This window comes from Paramisgurnus dabryanus, chromosome 1, assembly GCF_030506205.2.
Source record: "Paramisgurnus dabryanus chromosome 1, PD_genome_1.1, whole genome shotgun sequence".
Lineage (NCBI taxonomy): Eukaryota > Metazoa > Chordata > Actinopteri > Cypriniformes > Cobitidae > Paramisgurnus > Paramisgurnus dabryanus.
This window is the reverse complement of record NC_133337.1, coordinates 36,812,461-36,836,740: the sequence shown is the minus strand read 5'-3', so window position 1 is coordinate 36,836,740 and position 24,280 is coordinate 36,812,461. Positions and strand designations below refer to the sequence as shown.

The following is a 24,280-nucleotide window of genomic DNA, read 5'->3' as shown; positions in this document are numbered from 1 at the left end:
CTAACCGGTTAGTCTGAGGAAGGGTTGTAGAGACCCGAAACGTCACTCCAAATAAATTTATGAAAGGGAGCTTTTTGGTGTGCGGATCCTTCTCTTTTTACTTATTCATTGATTTGATCCTGCACCCGCATTTAACTTGGATGTGCCTGATTCTATCGTTTTACACATATATTTGGAAACCTGAGATTCTTGTGTTTCGAATGATGGAAACCATTTTAAGAGACAATCAACACAGCAGGTACAATTAGTGTCCTTTTAGGCGTTTTTAGCCTTTTTCAGGAATGCTAAGGGGTTAAATGTCTCCTAATGCCACAAATTTAAGACATTTATCTTAACCGTGTCCTTACACATTCAAAAAGAAATGTTCTCTGATCTTAAGTTTGGGATCACATCACAAGCATAAGCACAGTCTAATGGGGCATACACACCAAACGCGAGTTCAACGATTTGCGCAAGTAGATTACATACAAACTCAATGCAAAGACGCGATAAGACGTGTCCTCGCGCGGGCGATGCGAATGACGCAATTGACGCAAATTGGGCGGTGCGATTGCCGCGAAAACACACGCTATTCACCTTAAACGCGCCTTCGCGCAAGTTGAAAATATTCAACTCCAGTGTTAAATTTGCATGACACAAAGTAAAACCCCGCGAGTAATCTAGAGCCAGCAACGCGATGCTACATGTTTGGTGTGTATGTAGCATTACTGTAGCTCAATTTTGCAACAATACTTCCGACACACTGTAAAAAAAAAAATCCTTGGTGCACTTACATTTTAAAGTTTAAACAACTTAAATTAACAAGTAATTTCAACTTTCTTGACTAGTAAAGATTTGGTATAATTAAAAAAATAAAGTTGAATGGGCTTACAACTTTGTTTTTATAATTTATGGCAACTTTTAAATACTCATAAAAGTTTAAATGACTTATTAATTCAAGTTAAACATTTAAGTGCAGCAAGGAGTTTCACCTTTCATAGTTTCATAGTAACTAAATATGGATGAAGTACAAGGGGGCATTCTCTACTCAAGCCCTCCTTATCTGACAGCAAGACAAAAAGTTTAGCTTCATGAACCACTTTTAAATAGCAAAAGACCAACACTTCTCTGAGGTCTTGTGCAGAACTGAGTGTCCAAATCTCATCTTAACGTTTGCAGGTCATGACCTACACACCTCCTGCCACCCTTTAAATTCGGCCAAAAGACAGTAAGCCAAAGCTTAACCTCCACTGGCAACCCACACACACCTTACAATCCACACACATGCTGTTTGCACAGACACTGAACAGAACGACTTGAAAAGTGCTAGTAAATCGATTCCTGAAAATCATACCCTTGCAAAACACACAGACAGTTATCACAAAACACAACATCCATGTTATCAGGGCAATTTGTTTCTGCCACTTTCACAAAATGTCACCATATGACTGCACCATGACATCCTTACAAGACAATATTATAACAGAGTAACCTGACTCTAACTGCCTTTCATGCTTCATTGTTAACTCCTTGAAACTCCAACCATCCAGTGGTCATCCATGGACACAATCACTATAAAAATTCTTGTTGCACTTTCATTTTTAAGTTTAATCAATACAATAAAATACAATTAATGTCAACTTTCTTGACTAGTGAGGAGTTGCTATAAATTATTTAAAGTTGAAATAACTTAAGCTAATTCAACTTTATTTTTCATAATTCATAGCAACACCTCACTCACTAGTCAAGAAGTAGACATTTTCGTAAAATGCTTTATAGTGTAATACTTTTTTATTGGATAAAGTTGCAAAACTATGTAGGAACACTATGTACTGTTGCAACCATGCCTAAAGTGTTAGTTACTTGTTACTTTTTATAAAAGCAATATCACACTCCCAGTCATGCCAATCCCTATAATATTGTGACTGTGAAAAACTCAAGAGTATAAAAGGGAAGTCTTGGTGCGTAACGTAATTTTCTTTGTGTTTCTAACAGAGTTCAACAGTGGGCCAATGCCTTTGGAAAGCAGCTTTCTGCCTTGTCAAACAGATACTCAGGAGCTCAACTCTTGCAGAAGGTTTGTCTATTAAGAGAGTCAAGGTTTGATGGAGTAAATGAGAAACTCTGCAAAACCATATTAACCAGTGGCGGCTGGTGACTGCTCCTCCAAGGGTCGCAAATTCATAATATGTGCTCGGAGTGTCATGTGTGTTGCTTGTGTTTTCGAAATATAGTATGTGTTTGTTGCATAATGTGAACCATGTGCATCACGTGTCTTGTCAAAATAAGTACCTGCTGCACACGCATCAAAACAGTTTATGATAAAAGAGCGCTCATGTTCACAAAATACTCGCAAGACACTGGGCCCTTTTTTAACGATCTAAGCGCATTGTCTAAAGCGCACAGCGCCACGTCTAAATGGGCGTGTCCGAATCCACTTTTGCTTATTTAACGACATGAAAAATGGTTTGTGCGCCGAGCGCATAGTCGAAAAGGGTTGGTCCTATTTTTTAATGAGTAATGGGAGTATTTTGGGCGTAACGTGCAATAAACCAATGAGAGTCTAAGCTCTCATCCCCTTTAAAAGCCAGTTGCGCTGGCGCTATGTCTAATCCCTATTTAGATGACGGACTTTGTAAACTGAAAAACTAAGTGGAGGAAGAAGATCCCCAGTTTAAGATTAATGTTAAATATTGTGTTGTTTTTCACAATGTAGTGAAATTGTTATTTTTTTATTAAAACCTTTAAAACCCGTTTTCTTTTAGTCATGGAAGTAAAAAAGCAGGCTTTTAATTGCTTTAAATGTATGGCTATCCAATGTCATCAAAAAATAATTTACAAGTATGTAAGAAAAGGTTTGTACTCTAAAAATACTTTATTTGTAACAAACAGGAGATAAAGAATTTACAAACGGCTCTCTGCACGTTTCAGCACTTGGACAGTGACATACGTTTTTTTTAAGCATTACTTAAAAATGTTTCTCATCTCACCATATCCACAGGTACAGAGTCATCATATACAATAAATCTGCGAGGTAGCATTTAAAAAAAAACATTTAAAAACAGATGCATTTGTTTAAAGCAAAGCATTTATTTACTTACCAGGCTACAGGTGAAGCAGCTCTTTGCTCTTTGTAACGTCTCATAATTAGTCCTCATTTATGTCCAAGAGACTCAATAATAATCTTTTACATTCAATCCTTTAATCTTTCATACTTAAAAGCGTTTTTGTGCTGCTGCGCATTTATGTATGTGATAAGCAAACCCGTGTTGTCGTCCCGTTTATAGGTGCATATTACTAATGCGCTCTTTAAATAACAAAAACATATTGCGTAATGGTCAATGGCGTACGTGGCGCTAAACGTGAAAATTATAATTGCGCAGGGTGGAGACTAGCAAAAGACACTTGCATCACGCATTGCGCTGCATTGCGCCGGGTGTAAGATAGAGCCCACTATGTTAAAGGTCACGTTCTTCCTGATCCCATTTTTTAAACCCTAGTTAGTGTGTAATGTTGCTATATATTTTCTTTAACAGAATTCGCCTTTCAAAGCCTACAAGTGAACAGCCAGTTTGGACTACAGCCCTCTATTTCTTGCTTTAAGGACATCACTAGAACAGTTTTTTGACTAAACTCCGCCCACAGGAATATGTCAGTCATCAGCTAAGCGAACGGCTATAGAGATAAGTAAATTGTGAGGAAAATACAAACAAAATTTTACATGTGAAACATGAACACATGTTATATTGCGCACTGTAAACACAATCAAAGCTTCAAAAACACCAAAACAATGGACCTTTAACTGTAAACTCTGATCATGCATGAGATTATGCGAGTATCTGGCAAACGCGAATGTCTTTTTTATCATAAACCCTTTAGACGTGTCTGCAGCAGGCACTTATTTTGACAAGACACGTGATGCACATATGTTCACTTAACGCGCCAAACACATATTTTGACCACACACATGACGGGCTACATATGTTGTGACGACCTTCGTATTGTTCGCTCATCAAAAAAAGAAGTCACCGGCCGCCAGTGCACTAAACGCCACCTCTGTCAAAAGAGATAATGCTCTCAGCACGTATTATACGTTCATTAAATACTTTTAGTTCAAATCCTCTTAATCCTGGCCTCAGGCCATTCAGAAATACCACACTGTAAAAATGGTATCAAATTAAGTTAAACCATTTCAACTTATTTTTATTGTCAACCTATCACAAGTCAAAACTTAAATTATAAATTGAATTGACTTGCATAACCAAGTTGTTTAAACTTCATGTTGCATTTTTTTACAGTGCGGTTTGTTGGTATAATCCATAAAGTGGCAATTTCCCGGACAGTGATTAGCTTAAGCCAGGACTAGGCCTTAGTTTAATTAGTAAATAAAACACGTTTTAACATACATGCCTAACTAAAAACATTACTTGTGTGCATTATGAGGCAAAACAAAGATCACTAATGTATTTGAAGATATGTCAGTGCAAGTTGTTTTCAGTTTGGACAGCTCTTACATTTATTTAGTCTAGGACTAGTCTAATCCCTGTCCGGGAAACCGCCCCAAAGAGTCTGATAAAAATGCAAATTTACAAGAAAACATGTCAGACGCACTTCGATGGTTCGCATCTAAGTTCTTCCATTCTTACCCTGTGCTGTCATTTAGAGGTGTTTAGTTACTGCACTTTCTCATCTGTAAACATATGATTACTGCGAGATCTGACTTTGCCCTGCATTTCAATTCTGACACCAAAGCCAGCAGGGACATTTATGATATTACCTGATAATCTGCAGCCTGTTTCGTCTGAAAAACAGTAATGAAAATACAGTACATTAGCAACGTGTCTAACTGCTGGTAAATGTCAGCTACAGCTGCATGCAGTTATCTGGCATCTGTTTGAATTGGTACTACACTCTCTAATTAACCCTATTTCTCACTGTTATCCAGAGATGTAGTACCACCATCTGCCTAGCACAGCCAGAGACATAATGACCAGTTTATATCTGACCTAAATATGTGGGTGTTCTTTTACCTTAAGGCCATTTATTAGTGCAGTAACATAGCAGGATGTGCCTGAACAGTGAGGCACAAGAGGATTAACCTTCCCAGACTGCTGGATCTCTCCCTCTCTTTCTCTCTCTGTCTGTTTTTCTCTTTTTGGTTCTGTGCGTCTAATCTAAGCTCAGAATAAAGCTTGGTACTCTTGCAATGCTGTGACTGGAGGTGGATTATCCCCATCCGACCTCCTGTTACAACACAATGGGCTATAGGTGGAGAAAAGCACACCCGTCGCTATGGGCGGGCCATAGGGGGCCGGGCCCGCCTTCAAAGACGCCTGTGCCCCCCCCCCAGTATTTAAAAAATACTGTAATTTTAAATGATCATAGTTGCTAATTTTGTGTTGCATTAATGTTGTATTCTTTATAATTAAAACATTAAAAATATAAAAAACAATAGTGTGATTTTGTTTGATTGATGGGAATCTAGCTACACTGCAACAGCCTATCACGAGGCTACGTACGACACGTACGTGACGTAGCCTACGTCAGTGTAGCCGCTCAACATTTACCGCACTTTTTTTAAACTGGATGAGTTTAGCTATACTGCTTTAAGATGGATATTATCCGCAAATGGTTAAAAAAGGAACAAGGACCTCACTCACAAGTTTAATTCCGAGTGGACACTTTATTAATGAGGAGGTTCTGCTCGGAGAAACGCCGCCTGCCGCTGTACTGACAGGAGGGAAGGGAGAGACGACAGCGCTGCCTCCACTCAAGTACAGTAGGTTCAAAGTCTGCGTGCGTGTGTGTGTGTGTGCGTGCGTGCGTGTGTGTGTGTGCGCACGTGTCTCATGGCAATGCATATCCATCTGTTGACTGCTTTAAAATGCAATGTTTGAGAGATGCCTCTGGTGTTACATGTAATATGTTGTATAGATTTATGGATATTCATAAAATTGCTTCTATGTGTAATGTGGTGTAGGCTATCTGGTCATATTGCTGATGGTTTAACGTGATGATTACGTGCTGCGCGAATAGATTATATATTATTGTACTGTAGGCTAATAATAAGTGTGCCCACCCCTGCATTTCATATGCCCCCCTTAAGACTGAGGTCTGGCGACGGGTCTGGAGAAAAGGACTCACTGTTCCGAACATAGACATTGGCTTTTAAGAGCTGATTTAGTATTGAGTGATTTCTTTCTTAAAGTCGCAATGAAATTGAAATGAAAAACTATATATATATTTTTTATATTGTGGGATTATTAACAAATGACTTATCTGTGAGCTTCATTATATTTTAAAAATTCGTGTGTGCTCATAATCTTTAATCAAAAATGTAAATCTCCTCCCCTCCTCAAAACGATCTCTCTTCACTTCCGGTCAAAAGTATGGCAGGTGGGCGGGGTCCGGGAGAGGATCGCAGCGATTAGCAATTAGCAACACGACCCAACTTCAAACGATCCAATCAGATCTCGATGGACAAATTCAAATCCAGCCCTGCCTTATTTCATCTCAAAAGCCGTTTCATTCGGATATACGTCACCACGGGGAAAATAAGGCAATCGCTACTTCCGTTTCATGGCGACTTTAAGATGCAGAGACATTGCATCTTTATGCTTTGACAAAAGTTGTAATGGGAGTATACTGCATAAACTGGTTTGTTCAGGCTGATGTACAGTAATGTGTTTGTATGTGATAGTGCATATGTAAAGATGTTAAAGAACTTATATTTTATCCATAAGCAATTTTGAAAAACTTTAAAATTCAGAGCTGTATCTTAACACTGTTTGTAGTTTAGTAGTAATCTCAATTGTTTATCTTTTGTATGTGTAGAAATATAAGGATGTGGAGCCCATAGTGAAGATGGAGGAAGTGGATGGTTTTAAAATGGTGAAGGAGTTTGCTGAGGAGATGGAGAACATGCTTGGCAGGAAGATGAAATCAGTCAAGGTATCAAATTATATTAAATGATAAAATCCTGATCCTGTTTCATTCTAAACAACTGTACTATCAGTAGCTAGGTTTCCATCCAAACGTGAAGCAAATCTTTTCAACAAAAAATAGGTGCGTTTCCCCCAAAGACTATCATAAATATGGACATAGTTTCCATGACGTCACCCATAGGTTTGTGAAGAGCTTTTTTGAAGCTTAAAGTAGGCGGTGCCTACCGTCGCCATCTCGGCTGTGCGTCACCGCGCATCACTCGCAGGTAACTGAAAATGGGTAAAGAGGCGGGACGTGGGTGAAGCTGAAGTGGCTAGTTGCTGAAACCACGGCCGCCTAGCTCGATTCTAGTGACAGCAGTGGCGGTTCACCTGTCACTCAAGTGGCCACGCCCCTAATTATGCAGAATTTTAAGGCTTAAAAAGGAATAGTCTACTCATTTTCAATATTAAACTATGTTATTACCTTAACTAAGAAGAGTTGATACATCCCTCTATCATCTTAGTGCGTGCACGTAAGCGCTGGAGCGCGCTGCGACACTTCAATAGCATTTAGCTTAGCCCCATTCATTCAATGGTACCAAACAGAGATAAAGTTAGAAGTGACCAAACACATCAACACTTTTCCTATTTAAGACGAGTAGTTATACGAGCAAGTTTGGTGGCACAAAATAAAACATAGCTCTTTTCTGAAGTACTCCCAAAAGTGCTATTCCGCCATACATGTACAATATAGTTACCCTTTTAAATCCGCTCAGAAAAGCGCTACGTTTTATTTTGTGCCACCAAACTTGCTCGTAAAACTACTCGTCTTAAATAGGAAAAACGTTGATGTGTTTGGTCACTTCTAACTTTATCTCTGAGTGGTACCATTGAATGAATGGGGCTAAGCTAAATGCTATCGAAGTGTCGCAGCGCGCTCCAGCGCTTACGTGCACGCACACAGATGATAGAGGGATGTATCAACTCTTCTTAGTTAAGGTAAAAACATAGTTTAATATTGAAAATGAGTAGACTATTCCTTTAATATAATTTAAACAGATGAGTTACAAAAAATTTCACCCCCTCACAGTGTCATGAAGGGCAAAATTAGCATTATAGAGTAGATCAAAAACACTTTTTGTACCAGGCTGTCAACATATTATTTTCTACTGTAAAGTTGGGCATTTTAAAGGAATAGTCTACTCATTTTTTTTTTAATTGAATGTTTGTTTATTCGGTTACTAAACAAAATATATATACAGAAAATTCATTACATACAAACAAAAATAGTAACCGAACAGGTGTAGGCTGAAGCCGCGGCTTATTGCGCCTACCCTATTTACAAAACAACATCTACCCATCAAGATTAAACATAAACAATACCTGCATAAACATATACGTACATACACACATACATACATACACATACATATACATACATACATACATACATACAGATATTCATATACATACACATACATTACTTGCATTGTTTTATTTTATGCACAGCAATTAAACAAATTTTCTTAAGTATTCATATATTGATCAAAAATTAAAATTTTAAATTGTTTTTTTAAATAATGAATGGAATTGCTCCTCTTAAGTTTATCGGTGAGACCATTCCACAAATTGACCCCTTTTACCGAAATAGTATTTCTTTTAAGATTTGTTCTGACCATTTGTTTTTTAAACATGTTCTCTCCTCTTAGGTTATATTTCAGGTCCCTATTTTCAAACAAACATAGTATATTTTCAGGCACTACTTTCCTATTAACTTTGAACATAAAGACAACAGTATTCAGACTAACTAGATCGGGAAATTTCATTGCTTTAAATTTGCAGAATATGGAGTTTGTCGGTTCATTATACGGTGAGTGATTGACTATCCTTATGGCTTTTTTTTGTAAAATAAAAATTGGATCTGTGTTTGTGATGTAAGCATGCCCCCATATTTCAACACAGTAAGACAAATATGGAACAAAAAGAGAACAATACAGCATATACAAAGAAGACGTATTTAGAAGATACCTGGTTTTATGTAATATAGCAATTGTTTTGGACAATTTTGATTGAACATGAGCGATGTGTGGTTTCCAGGATAATTTATAATCTAATATTATTCCAAGAAATTTGTTTTCATTCACCCTTTCTAGTGCCACATCATCGATCTTTAAGCTCATGCTAGTTTCAATTTGTCGATTACCGAATATAATATACTTAGTTTTACTTGGATTAAAAAATAATTTATTTCGGTCAAACCATTCCTTGATTCTGGATAGTTCACTAGTCACATCACTAATTATTTGGTGAAGATTATCCCCAGATACATACAGTGTTGTGTCATCTGCGAATAGAACACATTTTACCAAGTCGGATACCTTACAGATGTCATTAATATAAAGAATAAACAACTTAGGACCAAGTAAAGAACCCTGGGGCACACCACAAGTTACTTTACGCATTTCTGATTGATGCTCATTAAAATATACATACTGGTGTCTGTTGTCAAGATAGCTTTTTAACCATGAATAGGCACGGCCTCTAAAACCATATTGTTCTAATTTATTCATTAATAGTTTGTGATCTATGGTATCGAAAGCTTTTTTAAGGTCGACAAAAACACCCAAAGTAAAATACTTTTATTCTAATGCAGATGCTATATGATCAACTAATTTAATTACTGCCATTGAAGTCGATCGACCGCTCCTGAATCCATATTGATCATCACTTAATATCTTGCATTTTTCTATGAAACTATCAAGCCTCTTCAAAAAAAGTTTTTCCAGTATTTTTGAAAATTGAGATAATAATGAAATTGGTCTATAATTTGAATATAAATGACTATCACCACTCTTATAAATTGGAATAATTTTTGCCGTTTTCATCTGATCTGGAAACACACGTTTTAATATTTTCAATATTAAAATATGTTATTACCTTAACTAAGAAGAGTTGATACATCCCTCTATCATCTGTGTGTGTGCACGTAAGCGCTGGAGCGCGCTGCGACACTTCGATAGCATTTAGCTTAGCCCCATTCATTCAATGGTACCAAACAGAGATAAAGTTAGAAGTGACCAAACACATCAACGTTTTTCCTATTTAAGACGAGTAGTTATACGAGCAAGTTTGGTGGTACAAAATAAAACGTAGCGCTTTTCTAAGCGGATTTAATAGAGGAACTATATTGTATGGCGGAACAGCACTTTTGGGAATACTTCGACTCTGAAAAATCCGCTCCCCTTCTCCCTCTCATAATGGGAGAGGGTGTTACTGCGCCGAGTCGAAGTACTCCCAAAAGTGCTGTTCCGCCATACAATATAGTTCTTCTTTTAAATCCGCTTAGAAAAGCGCACACAATAAGGGATGTATCAACTCTTCTTAGTTAAGGTAATAACATATTTTAATATTGAAAATGAGTAGACTATTCCTTTAACATGGAGGTCTATGGGAATTGACTCCCTTTTGGAGCCTGCCTCAAGCGGACAGTCAATGAATTGCAGTTTAATTTACTTTCGTATTGGCTTCATCATTTTCGGTTATCCGCAAGTGATGCACAGTGACGCGTGGCCAAGATGGCGGCAGCAGGCACCGCCCAATTTAAGCTTTTAAAAAGCTCTTCACAAACCTACTTTAAACTTTAAACGTAATCATAAACAGTTTTCCAGTGCAATTTTCAATGTACAGGTTTTTTATATTAAATAATGTTTCTGCTCTAATGTAAATGTCTTTTGTTGTGTGCTTTAGATCAGATGACCAATTCAAGTAATCTTCTGAAATCATTTTACGTGTGTGTGTGTGTGTGTGTGTTTTAACTAGAGAACAGCAGAGACAGCAGAGGATGCAGATTTTTATCATGAGTATAATGCCTCATTAGAGGTGAGCCATCCATCCACCTCTCTATCACTCTGAATCCATTCACCCATCAGTTAATTAATTCCTCTATTCATATCCATCTATATGTGACCCTGGACCACAAAACAAGTTGCACGGGTATATTTGTAGCTACAATACACTGTATGTGTCAAAATTATCATTATCAAAATTATTCGGTATTAAGTAAAGATCAAGTTCCATGAAGATATTGGCATCTCCAATTCACCTTACTTACAGGTTTTTGGCCTATGGGAGGATACCGGAGTACCCAAAGTAAACCCACACTGACACAAGGAGAACATGCAAACTCCACCGTAGCTGGGGCTCGAACCAGTGACCATCTTGCTGTGTACAAGGCCGGATTATCCATAGACGGGATTGGGCGAGTGCCCTGGTGCACCAGGCAATAGGGTGGCACCAAGGGCTCCAGACTGTGGGCAAAAGGTTTTTTACAAGCACTCGTGCATGTGCGGGCACACAAAACTACGGAATGCGCGATCAGGTTTTAACCGCTCAGTTGCATGACGCGTATATCGTTTTATGTCACCATGTGCTCCGATGATTCTACCGATGGGTCTACGCAGCCCGGGTAAAGTCAACACATCTCATTCAGAACCGCGAGGAGACGCACACCCGCAGGTTTAAAATTAAACATTGCAGAGATAAAAGATAAAGAGAGTGGGAGAACTTTTAGGCCATTAACACAAAAAACATTACAGATGAGAATAAAGGTCTACATCAGTGCCCAGTTAAGGAAAACTGCATAAAAGATGAGAAATGTGTAACTCATCTCATTAAAGTATGCTATCTGGGTATAACTTATTGTATATATGTGCAAGTTTCTGAAAGTTTCTGAAAGTTTCATCAATTGTGCATGAGCATGTGCAGCATGTGAGGCTGATTTAAGGTGTGCCCTAAATTTTCTGCTGGTGCTCCTAAAATTTCCAGTCAGGGGTTACAGTGCTCCTAATAACAAAAAAAGTTAGTCTGGAGCCCTGAATGACTAGAGTTTTATATATATATATATATATATATATATATATATATATATATATATATATATATATATATATATATATTTTTTTTTTTTTTTTTGGGGGGGGGCACTTGAAATGTGGTCACCCTGGGGCACTTCACTGTGTTAATCCGGGCCTGGCTGTGTACCATAAATATCTCAAACATTTATTTATCATTAGTAATATGTGTTGCTAAGGATTTCCTTTGGACAACTTTAAAGGCGTTTATTTTCAATATTCAGATTTTCATATAGTTGCATCTCGACCAAATGTTGTCCTATCTTTACAAACTATACATCATTATTTATTCAGCTTTTAGATGATGTATAAATCTAAATGTTAAAAAAATTACCCTTATGACTGATTTTTGGGTCCAGGGTCACATAGTGTTTCTAATCTTTACATTAAACTGTAATGTATATGTAATATGTATACTTGTGTATCCTCTTTGATCTTTATTCAGTTTGACTACTACAATTCGATGCTGATTAACACGCTGGATGAGGAAGGAAACTATGTTTCGCTGGGGGCTGAATTTCCTCTAGAGGAGAATGAGCACTTTAACAAACTGCCAGTTAACACTCAGCTGAGTGTCATACAAGTGCCTACCAATGTCTATAACAAAGGTAGAGTCAGAAACTCGACTGAATATAAAACAATGAATTCCTAGCACTGATTAAAAACTAAATCAAGCAGATTCTCTCTCTCTCTCTCTCTCTCTCTCTCTCTCTTCAGATCCTGATATTCTGAACGGGGTGTTTATGTCAGAAGCGCTGAATGACATTTTCATTAGTAACTTTGAGAAGGACCCGACTCTAACCTGGCAGTACTTCGGCAGCTCGACAGGATTTTTCAGACTTTACCCTGGTAATGACTTCAGAGCTACTAAGCACACTACAGTGATTGAAGTGATTATTCTTTGTAAACAAGGCAAAAAAACAACAACACTGTGCCTGAACATGCTGTTCTGCACATTCAGAAACAAGACATGACAGACAGATGATGATGTCTGATTGACACAAAATTACTGGTGTGAATAATGGGCACAATGAATCAGCCTCTTCTCTCTGCCTCTCTCATTATTCATCGTGTCATCACAGTATTGACACGCTAACAAAGCAGCTTCCCACAGTTAATGAGATCTTACATACACATGCACACAAAAGTCTTTCTCTCTCGCAATGGATTACTTGACAACAATGTTAACCCTGATTTTGATATATCCTACACTTAAAGTCACAATGAAAGGAAGTAGCGACTGTCTAATATTCCCGTCGTGACGTATATCAAAGTAAAATGGCTTTTGAAATTAAATAAAGGTAGCGCAGAATTTATCCATCAAGAATTGATTGGATTGTTGGAAGCTGGGTCATGTTGCTGTTTGCTAATCGCTGTGATCTTTTCCCAGGCCCCACCCACATGCCATACCCCTTGACCGGATGTAAGACAGATCGTTTAAAGGAGGGGAGGAGTTTAGTGTTTTTGATTAAAGGGGACATATCATGAAAATCAGACGTTTTCCATGTTTAAGTGCTATTGGACTAATTTCGTCCCGAGTGCTTCTATCAACCTAGAAAATGTGAAAACGATTAACCCAGTAACTTAGTTTTGGTAAACCATTCTCTGCAAGCATCTGGAAAAAATAGGGCGTTGAACTTCGGCTCCCTCTGTGATGTCAGAAGGGGATAATACCGCCCCTTAATCTATCGGCACTATCCAACCACAACACTGTCATTTAGTGCAGAGATCATCTCATTTGCATTTAAAAAGACACATCAAAAACGGCACATTTTTGCTCACACATGCAAAGTGGCTATTTTAACATGTTATAATAAATGATCTATATTAGATCAAATAGTGAACAAACTCTTTAAATATATTTAAGGTATCCAGTGGACACCTGATGAAAACGGAGTTGTCACTTTTGATGCCAGGAATCGCAACTGGTGAGTCTTTGAATGTGTTTATGTGTGTGTTTGTGTGAGCTCTAGACATCCTCTCTAGTTGTAAACTAAACTGGATGTTTGCTCAGATTAATTCCTCCTGGACGTCAAGGACTCAGAAGTGTTCTCTCATCCCAAGGTCAAGGAACAGATCTTATCTTAGTGATTTTTAATCTCCATTCCTTGTTGTGACTGACTTGTACATCTGTTTCAATTCCTCTGCCCAGTTTCCACAAACACCTTCTGCTTGGACTAATGCTATTATAGCTAATGCACACAATCTCTTTGGCTACGAGTGAAAAGCACAATACTTTGTTTCTTATCGTAAAGAAACAAATAACGCTGTTGTGATCTTACGAGTGATTCATTAAGTCTTTCTCCGCCAGTGTTTTTAAAAAAGTTGCCAGCCAGCGCAAGCATTTTTTTGCGATTTTCACAAAAGTTTAATGTCTGCCAGAAAATGTTCTTCTATAAATATATAAACATACCGTATATCAAATAAGAGACCAGACCATCTCATTTCAAACAAACAAACAAACAAAGAAAACATCTTTGTTAATCTTTTAATCACCTCTCAAATATGGGTATCATGAAAAAGCTGAAATAATTTCATTTTTGTGAAGGACTTTTGTAAGCAATCAGATTCAGAACGGTGATCAAAATATACACAGTTTTACTGTTTTTGAATCAGTGGATGTTTCAGTGTTTTATAAGTTTGGTAAGAGCACCACCTAGTGAATAATAGTGGAAATATAGATTGCCATCATTGGCAGGAAAGCATTTTCTCTTAATTGATGAGATACTGTAACTCCTCAATGCCACGAAGGATTTAAAGGAACACCCCCCGATTTTGAGAATTTAGCTTATTCACCGTATCCCCCAAAGTTAGATAAGTCCATACATACCTTTCTCATCTCCGTGCGTGCTGTAACTCTGTCTGACGCAGCCCCTACTAGCTTATCTTACGAATCACAACACATATATTGGAAAATGTTCGCGTTATTTTGTCACTTTTTGGGAGCAGTTTGCTTGCTGGAGCCATTCACTTCCAGACTACAGCATGCACGGAGATGAGAAAGGTATGTATGGACTTATCCAACTCTGGGGGATACGGTGAATAAGCTAAATTCCCAAAATCTGGGTGTGTTCCTTTAATAGAATTTAAATAAGTTAAATAAACACAAAGTAAGATGAATAAAAAAGGTATAAACATGAGTTGCAACTGCTGCTACAATCCATTCTGTCTCTCTGTCATCTTCTTACGATAATCTTGTAATTTGCTTCTCTGAGAACATTGTGCAGATGGGATTTTCCACACCATTATCTGTTTCAGGAATTATTAATGTTAAAGGTTGTGACTGTTTGTCAAGGTCTTTTAGAGCTTAAAATTAAGCAGACAATAACATTTTCTTCTTCGTCTTTATGACATTATGACATTTATGGCAAGAACCAGTTGATCTCCAATTCACCTAACTTGCATGTTTTTGGCCTGTGGGAGAAAACCGGAGTATTGTGACCCAAAGTAAACCCACACTGACACAGGGAGAACATGCAAACTAGCTGGGGCTCGAACCAGTGACCTTCTTGCTGTGAGGCAACAGTGGTATGCACTGAGCCACTCCCAATAGCATTAAAAACATTATTCTGTTTGTGTTTTTCCATTTTTAGGTACATCCAGGCTGCCACGTCTCCTAAAGATATCATCATTGCTGTGGACATAAGTGGCAGTATGAAGGGTTTAAGGCTCACTATTGCAAAACATACCATCAACACAATTTTAAACACGCTCGGCGAAAACGACTTTGTCAACGTCATCGCAGTAAGAAAATAAATCCTTTATGAAGCATTTGGCTTCATGACTTCTTCCTCTATTTGAATGCTAGTGCAAACGTAATGATTAACAATTGTATTCTCTTCAGTATAGTGATTATGTCCAATATGTAGAGCCCTGTTTTAAAGGCACATTGGTACAGGCTGACCTGGACAACCGCGAGGTAACAGTTTCTCTGCTTGTATGAGACTAAAATTTAGTTCCCAGTGGAGATCTTCATATTTTCTGCAGTTCTTTCTTTCTCCCTTTCCTTCTATTTGTAGCACTTTAAACTGTTGGTGGAAGAGTTGCAGGTGAAGGGTGAAGGCAAAGTGAAGAAAGCCATGAAAGAATCTTTCAAAATCCTGAATGAGGCAAGTGTGTTTGAGATTGTGTATATCCGTGAAAACATTCTTATATTAAAAGCATCCCCTTGTGTGTGTGTGTGTAGGCAGCAGCAGAGGGCAGAGGTAGTTTATGCAACCAGGCAATAATGTTGATCACTGATGGGGCCATGGAAGACTTTCAGCAGGTTTTCGAGGAGTTTAACTGGCCAGACCGCAAGGTACCAAAGAAATACACACATATAGTCAAAACAGATACGCGCTTAACTTGGAAAATCGGACTATATACCACATTCTCAAACAGGTGCGAGTGTTCACGTATCTGATTGGACGAGAGCTAACGTTTGCTGATAATGTCAAATGGATTGCTTGCAACAATAAGGGTAAGATTCACTTCAAAACAGGCATTGGATTGTGGGACTCTATCCTAGCTAGTCACTCACACACATGATGTTTCCTAGAATTTCAACAGAATAATAATTAAATATTGTGACAGTGATGCCCTCTGCTGGTTACAGACTAAAACCCCACGCTCATTGTACAGTACTTTCTGTCTTTGTTTTGTAGGTTACTACACGCACATCTCTACTTTGGCAGATGTACAGGAGAATGTTATGGAATATCTTCATGTGCTAAGCAGGCCAATGGTCATCAATCATGATCATGACATCATTTGGACAGAGGCCTACATGGACAGTGTGGTGAGCAGATACCTACATTTTGAATAAATGTCCCAAACCTCCATTATTCTGTCCATTTTGTTGGTCATTCTTTCGCCTCATCCTATCTCATCTTATTTCAGCTACCCAGTACAGCTAAGGTAAACTCCTGTGTCTTCCACAGTAGAGCAAAGCCTATTTACTATCTTACAATAGAAACACACCACAGTATATTTATGTGTTTCTGTAGTTTAAAGGTAGTGATATATTTCCATTGTGTTTAATGTAGCAAGGTCATTGTTAAATGTGTGGTAGATTTTCAGTAAATAGACTTTTTAACCAGTTATTTTTGTTATTATGGTACACATATGTGTATTATATAAGATGATTTTTGTATTTTTAACTTTTTTATTTCTGCTGCTGATGTCTTTCTGAAGGACTTTGAAGCACACATTGAACCTACACCATTATTTCCTCACTGATTGTAGGAGGAAATAAATGGGATGGGTTTATATGTGTTAAATTAAATACAACAAAGGACCACTGTCCTTTTGGTAGCTGATAGTTTTATCAAATTTCCGTAAATCTGGGTACAGATGAGAACAATAAGAAACAGATTCCACCTACGGTACCACATTTGCACTTAACGGGGTTATCAGATTGCAGGTAGGGATGCTTAACAATTAATCGCGATTAATCTAATAGCAGAATAAAAGTTTTTGTTTACATCATATATGTGTGTGAACTGTGTATAATAACTTTGTATAAATAAATGTACACACATGCATGTATATGTTTTAGAAATGTTTACATGTGTTTATACATTTGTATATTTATGTATAATTTATATTATATATAAATATAAATACTTAATATATACTTTTTTTTCTTTAAATTATACATGAATGTGTTCATATTTATATATATACATATTTATTATACACAGTTTACACACATATGTGATGTAAACAAAAACTTTTATTCTGCTATAGATTAATCACGATTAATTGTTTAGCATCCCTAATTGCAGGTCTTACTTTTACGTTGTCTGCCTGGAAATTACCTTCAGTTTATGCCATTTCTTCCTCTGCCTTTCAGCTTTTTAACACACAAGCGCAGAGCTTGCTGCTGATGACCTCTCTGGCCATGCCTGTGTTCAGCAAAAAAGAGGAAACTGTGAGTTTTATCTGATATAAACTTCACAGAAAAATAAAACATTATACTGTACCACAGAGGGTATTTATGCAAGGGTACTCAAAATATTTTGATTTTGCTGTTGTAAACCCAAAACAAGGCTGTTATATTTATTTTTAGTGTATGAATTAGATTTCTTTTAAATATCACATTCTTGTATTACTGCTGTCTTTCTCTAAAATATTTTTTTATAATACCTTTCAATATATAAAAAACATTAAATAAACACCGTGTCATTTTACCGCGTCAAGCTACACGTCAGATAGTCTCCACGAGGACGTACGGAGCTCGTGACATCGCCGTTTATACGTGACATTATATAATATTACCGGTAAATATTTGCTACATAACACCCTAAACACATCTTTATCACATATCCCGGTACATCTTCACAATATACATATCCGTGTGTACCTAACAAAGGTGAGACGATTAATAAATCACAAGTTAGGCGCTTCATCAGTGCTTTCTCGCGTGACGATGAATAGCGCGAGAGTTCGCTGTGGATTCCCTCAGAAAACTATTAACTATTTTTTTTATAGTAAAAGTGTAGTAACCGTTGTTTGTTGGATTAATTATTATTATATAACTATTTTCTTACTACAAACATCACAGTTAAATATTGTTAGTGTGAGACAATAAAATTATGGTAAATTTGTGGTTACTATGGTTACCTTTGGTTATGGTTAGCCCTACTGCTTTAAATTGTCATAAGGATAAAGCTTATCTATCTAGCTTATTACAGGTATGACCTTGATAGATTGCTGAAATGTAAAAATGTTCCTCATTTATGCACCTGCATAAAAATATATTGAAGTACATTGTAGTATACTGTACATTATAGTAATTACTAAATATACTATAGTGATCTAGTGTTTACTATAGTGAATTAATCTACTTTAATAAATACTGTGTACACTCTCAGAAAAAAAGGTATAAGAAAATACAAAAGTTTTCACTGGGGTGGTACCTTTTCTAAAAGTACACCTTTGTACCTAAAGGTGCATATGGTACCTCATTTGTACCTTAGAGGATAGCCCAAAGGTACATATCTTTACCAAAATTTTACATATTAGGACCTTTTTAAAAGTAGCCTACTGTCCCAGTGACAACTTTTGTACCTTTTTTTCTGCAGTATAGTATGCTTATGAGTTACTATGATAAGAGTAAAAACATATTATATACGAATTTTACCACAGCTTTTCATTTTTGGGTGAACTATTTTGAGTGATATTACATCAATTGTTTCTTTTATTTTTAACACGAATAAATTGTTTTTAATTGAATATGTATTCGCCTATAAACGAAATATTTCAAATTTTTTCAGTTTTGATATATGTGCTGGTTAAATGAGATAAATTAAATGAATGACTGCTCTTTAGAGGCTGCTGAGATTTCCACTGTTCACAGTCTCATCGTTCCTTTCAAACATCTGCTCCAGTTTTCTTCTCTGTGGTACCAACATATGGCTGGCAATTAAAACGGAAGAAAGAAATATTTCCTTCATTTTTAATGCAATTAACATGATTCATTGCTGCATTTAACAGGAACACACAACTTAACTTTGTTATTATTACACTTAGCAGTCAGACTCATTACAACAGACAATTGTCCAGTGACAGGAAACAATATACATCTTACCTTATCATCTGTCTCTCTCTCTCTCTCTCTCTCTCTCTCTCTGTATATGTGTTTAGCTGTCTCATGGCATCCTTCTTGGTGTGGTTGGCACTGATGTCCCTTTGAAAGAGCTTATGAGATTGGTTCCTCGATACAAGGTGCCTTTGACACAACATCTTTCCATAAACTATCTCGATACCTGTTAGGGCTGATCACATCTATAGACTTTATCTTTTTGCACATTTTATAAACATCTGTAGTAATATTTGTGATTTGATCTCTGCTTTGCTGTATCAGCTTGGAGTTCACGGCTATGCGTTCTTAAACACCAACAATGGTTATATCCTCTCTCACCCTGACCTTCGACCTCTGGTGAGCACCACACTGTTCCCATTAGAAACCTGCTCTATTTAAGATCATAAAATAGATGTTTTCACATGTGTTTGCTTGTGTTAGTATAAAGAAGGTAAGAAGCTAAAACCAAAGCCAAACTATAATAGTGTGGATCTGTCAGAGGTGGAGTGGGAGGATACAGAAGACGCTGTGAGTGGAAAAACCCACACATATACACATAGATTTGCTTTTCATGGTGAGGACTTTCCATTGACTGTTATAATTAGATTTTTTTTTACAGAGCTACTAATATTCCTATGCTTATTTTTTCTATACACTTACTCCTAATCCTTTCACAAACCAATTAGCAGTTTACTGAAAGGTGTGTGTGCGTTTCAGTTGAGAACGGCAATGGTGAAAGGGGAAAGTGGGACACTCTCTCTAGATGTCAGAGCAACTGTAGACAAAGCAGTGAGTGAATTTTACCCTTCTAACGTTCTTTGAATTCATTTACTTTAGTGTGATTTATTTAACCTAGTTGTGTCATACTAAAACACGCTGATGCCCTCCTTTCTTAGAGGAGGGTTGTTTTCCTTAAAAATGAATATTTCTACACTACCATCAATGAAACCCCATTCAGGTGAACAGCATTCATTATTCTTTATAATTTTTTATTGTAATTCATAAGTTAATTGTCAAAATTATATATATATATATATATATATATATATATATATATATATATATATATATATATATATATATATATATATATATATATATATATATATATATATATATATATATATATATATATATATATATATATATATATATATATTTATTTATTTATATATATTGATTTTTTTCAGCCTTGGAATTGTACTTACCAAAGGTCATGGGAAGAACGTTTTCATTGGAAATGTGTCAGTTGAAGAGGGTAAAGGTCATTCACATTATTACCTACAAAGTAAAAATCATTACTTTTCTGTATTGACTCTTCTTCTCTACTGTGTTGTTTTTCTGTCTTCAGGGCTTCATGATCTGACTGCATCTGATGTCACTATAGCTAATGAATGGTGGGTGTTATGCACTCTCAGAAATTAGGTGTTGAAAAAGTTGCCCACCACCATTTTTTGTAATTTTTACAAAAGTTTCACAGAATGCATTCCAGGAAAAATTTCTTCTAAAATTCTTATGAATTTATAAACTAAAAGTTATAAACATACAAAAATATCACATAAAAGAACAGACCCTCTGCTTTCAAACAAATAATAAACAAACAAACAAAACAGGAAAAAAATGCTTCATCTTATCTATATTTAAAACATACAAATCTTTAGCAAATTTTTTTTTACTTTTTTTAAAAAAAACACGTTTTTTTATGCAAATGTTTTCTCTTAATTGACGAGATAACTCCTCAATGGTGGGGAAAGAGTTAAAAAGCTCCTACCATTTTGGTACAGCTATGTACCTTTAATGAACCAGTACCAATGTGTACCTTTGAGGTCCAAAACTGTATTTTTGGAAAGGTACTGCGCGCGTGACAACTTTTGTACCTCTTGTACCTTTTTTCTGAGAATGCGCTTAGCAGTTGGGGTTAAAATGAATATGTTACCCTAATGTTTTGTGGTATGTTTGGCATCTGAAATGATTTGAGTGACATTTTAGGACATACTGCGAGACTGACATTGATCCACATCACCGCAAGCTTACACAATTTCAGGCTGTGGTTCGGTACCTGACGGGAAAAGAACCGGACCTGGAGTGTGAGTTGTGTCTGTAGAGGTCCTTTTACACATGCCATTATTGATAAATTAATAAAATCAGATCAATTTAAATCTGTAAGTAATATTGACAAAAATTTAATAATCACAACAAAAACAATATACGGTATACATATGTTTAAGAACACTTTACATAATCATTTCCTGTATTAAGAGAGATCCATCCACAGTACTGTATGAAAAGATGCCTGTGTTTGCTCTGCAGGTGATGAAAGGCTTTTGCAGCAGACTCTTTTTGACGCAGTGGTCACAGCTCCTATGGAAGCGTACTGGACTGCACTGCTGCTCAACGCTTCCGGGTACGCTTTCCCACCCACATACAGCGTCACAGACGAGTTTCATTAGTGTAATGTGCTTTTGGCGTGACCTTTCTTATTCCTTTGCACGTCTGCGTCATTCAGTATTGATGGGGGTGTAGAGACGGCATTCCTGGGCACCCGCTCTGGTCTCATGAGGATCATCAGATATGCCGGCGTTGAGAAACGTGTGGCGAAGTGAGTGACTGTAATCATGATATCTTGCTGTCTGGATCAAGACTTGAACAGCATAGACTAGCTGTTGTTATAGGATTTCTGAACATCAATCAATATTTTTCCTAAAATATTGTACATTTAGCAAAATATATTCAAGCTTTGGATATAAATGTATATTAATAATTCTTTATAACTACTATAAAAAATAGTAAGATACATTTTAGTAATTCATTGCTGTAGTCAGAATACTCACAATGAGTTGCAGGAATGCTTTAGGGCCAAAACATACTGGACACAAAAATATTAGTTACACATAATATTATCATTTTATGCAGGAAATTCTTATTACCGTCAGATAAGGAGAATCTTTTTACTCTGGACCATTTCCCCGTTTGGTATCGACGTGCAGCAGAATATCCAGCTGGACGATTTCTGTATTACGTCCCTACAGAAGACAACACACGAGGTAATCTGCACCCTGTAGACATCATCATAAAGGATTATTTTGTTCAAGTTTGCATACTGTACTTTCTTAACAAACTACAGTATGCAACATGATCTCACAAATTACATGAAATATTTTGCTAATTTTTCCGTGTCATTGTCACGTATTTCCGCCATTTTACGTGTCCGTGCCACAACTTTTTTTTCGTGTCAGTTTCAAGAATTGGTTACTCAACTGTCTTTCCTATTTCTAAACCATTGTCGCTTCAGTTTGGGGTTAGATTTGCTGTTTGCGATAGGATGTCACTTTAAGTATTGCTTTATACTATTTTTTCGTATGCTTTTTAAACCATTGTCGCCTGATGTTATGGTTAGAGTTGGGTTTGGGTAAGGATGTCATTTTATGTACCATGTTTTGTTTAATTAAAATTTTAAGTTAAGAGACTTTGAAGGGGCACGAAGGGATGCACCCTTCACAAGGGAGGGGGGGCACGCCTAAAAGTTTGAGAACCACTGACATATGTCCTACTGTAGAATATAAAAGGATCATTAAGCTTTAAATTCTTGGTTCCTACACTGTAAAAATTCCTTGTTGCACTTAATTTTATACGTTTAATCAAAGTTGCTATAAATTATAAAAATAAAGTGAAATAATTTAACTTTATTTTACAATTTATAGCCACTCCTCTCTAGTCAAGACCTTGAAATGGAATGTAAATTCAAGTCGAACCACATGCTCATTTTCTTGTATTTGAGGCGTGGTTTACGAATGCCAAGAGCCGTTTATTGGGCGCTACGTATGTCTATCAAATGCGTCTTTATGTAGCTCACAGCCAATCATTTCAATGATTCCAGATGACGTATGTAGAGCGACATAAATTCAAACGTAAACGACTTTATCGGTACGTGTGTGCACACAGCTGAAAGCTATTCAACTAAACCGGTAGCTGTATATTGATATTGAAAAGCAAAACATTTTAGTGGCACTGTGACAACCACAGTACAGGCATAATCGTCTTGCTGCCCCTCCCCGTTCTGTGATTGGTTCCCTATTTCAGGGGCAAAAAATTTAGTTTCCATTCTAGACTTGCAGCGTGAATAAATTTGCGCGCAAGGCAGCATGGGGAAACCCAAGCTACTGAAAAATCTAAGTACAACAGGGAATTTTTACAGGATATAAACCATCTAAACTTGAAAAGTTCACATTTTGAACCTGAAAAGAACACTTAGTATTCATAGTATCTATAGTGTGTATTGCTATTTTGCTATTTATAGTGCATAGGTAACTGGAAAGTAGCCATTTTTGGATGCAGAGTAGTAAAAAGTAAGTTTTACAGTTTTTATTGTGTGCATGTCATGTTACGTAATTTATTTTCCTGCAGCGGACAACAAATTTGTGATCGCTGTCACGTCTGTTACTGTCAGTGTGAACAAGAAAACAGCAATTGCGGGAGGTAGGACTTTCCTTGTTTTCTTTATCGACAAATCTTTTTTTGTGCTTCATTCGTTTGTGCTGAGATAAAACCACCCACTGAGTTGCTATCATTTTTTTTCTGTTAAGAGCATGCATACAGTAGATATGCCCATGTATGGATGTGTAACCATGTATGAAGTTCACCTCCCAACCTCTCTAAACACTAGGAAAATACTTTAACATGGTCTTACTATTTCATAACACTCATGTATTTTTTTTATGATGGTGATGTATTATTGCATTTTTACTAAGGAAGTGATTCATTTTTTTAAACTAATCTCTTTGACTTAAATATCATGTAAGATTCTGAAATCACATTAAGGCCCGCAGCCTTCTAGCTACTATCCTGAGCTATAATGTTGAAATCAGATAAAATATAAATCCTTTTCACACATCCCTCAA

The 24,280-nt window shown here is 36.7% G+C and overlaps 1 protein-coding gene across 2 annotated transcripts in view; it reads left to right on the top strand.

Annotated features, from left to right (window-relative positions):
* Positions 1-24,280, top strand: part of cacna2d4a (calcium channel, voltage-dependent, alpha 2/delta subunit 4a) — a 58,868-nt gene that overhangs the window by 1,023 nt on the left and 33,565 nt on the right. For both annotated transcript variants that reach the window (XM_073814776.1, XM_065268572.2), the window contains exons 2-26: positions 1,975-2,056; positions 6,814-6,930; positions 10,725-10,784; positions 12,261-12,423; positions 12,533-12,664; positions 13,683-13,743; positions 15,409-15,559; positions 15,660-15,734; positions 15,835-15,928; positions 16,006-16,115; positions 16,199-16,277; positions 16,462-16,595; positions 17,652-17,729; positions 19,445-19,525; positions 19,665-19,739; positions 19,824-19,910; positions 20,100-20,171; positions 20,279-20,340; positions 20,573-20,640; positions 20,734-20,779; positions 21,372-21,469; positions 21,693-21,786; positions 21,889-21,981; positions 22,296-22,426; positions 23,787-23,858. In XM_073814776.1, coding sequence (XP_073670877.1) covers positions 1,975-2,056; positions 6,814-6,930; positions 10,725-10,784; positions 12,261-12,423; positions 12,533-12,664; positions 13,683-13,743; positions 15,409-15,559; positions 15,660-15,734; positions 15,835-15,928; positions 16,006-16,115; positions 16,199-16,277; positions 16,462-16,595; positions 17,652-17,729; positions 19,445-19,525; positions 19,665-19,739; positions 19,824-19,910; positions 20,100-20,171; positions 20,279-20,340; positions 20,573-20,640; positions 20,734-20,779; positions 21,372-21,469; positions 21,693-21,786; positions 21,889-21,981; positions 22,296-22,426; positions 23,787-23,858 — 2,315 coding nt within the window. The remainder of the gene's footprint in view (positions 1-1,974; positions 2,057-6,813; positions 6,931-10,724; positions 10,785-12,260; positions 12,424-12,532; positions 12,665-13,682; positions 13,744-15,408; positions 15,560-15,659; positions 15,735-15,834; positions 15,929-16,005; positions 16,116-16,198; positions 16,278-16,461; positions 16,596-17,651; positions 17,730-19,444; positions 19,526-19,664; positions 19,740-19,823; positions 19,911-20,099; positions 20,172-20,278; positions 20,341-20,572; positions 20,641-20,733; positions 20,780-21,371; positions 21,470-21,692; positions 21,787-21,888; positions 21,982-22,295; positions 22,427-23,786; positions 23,859-24,280) is intronic.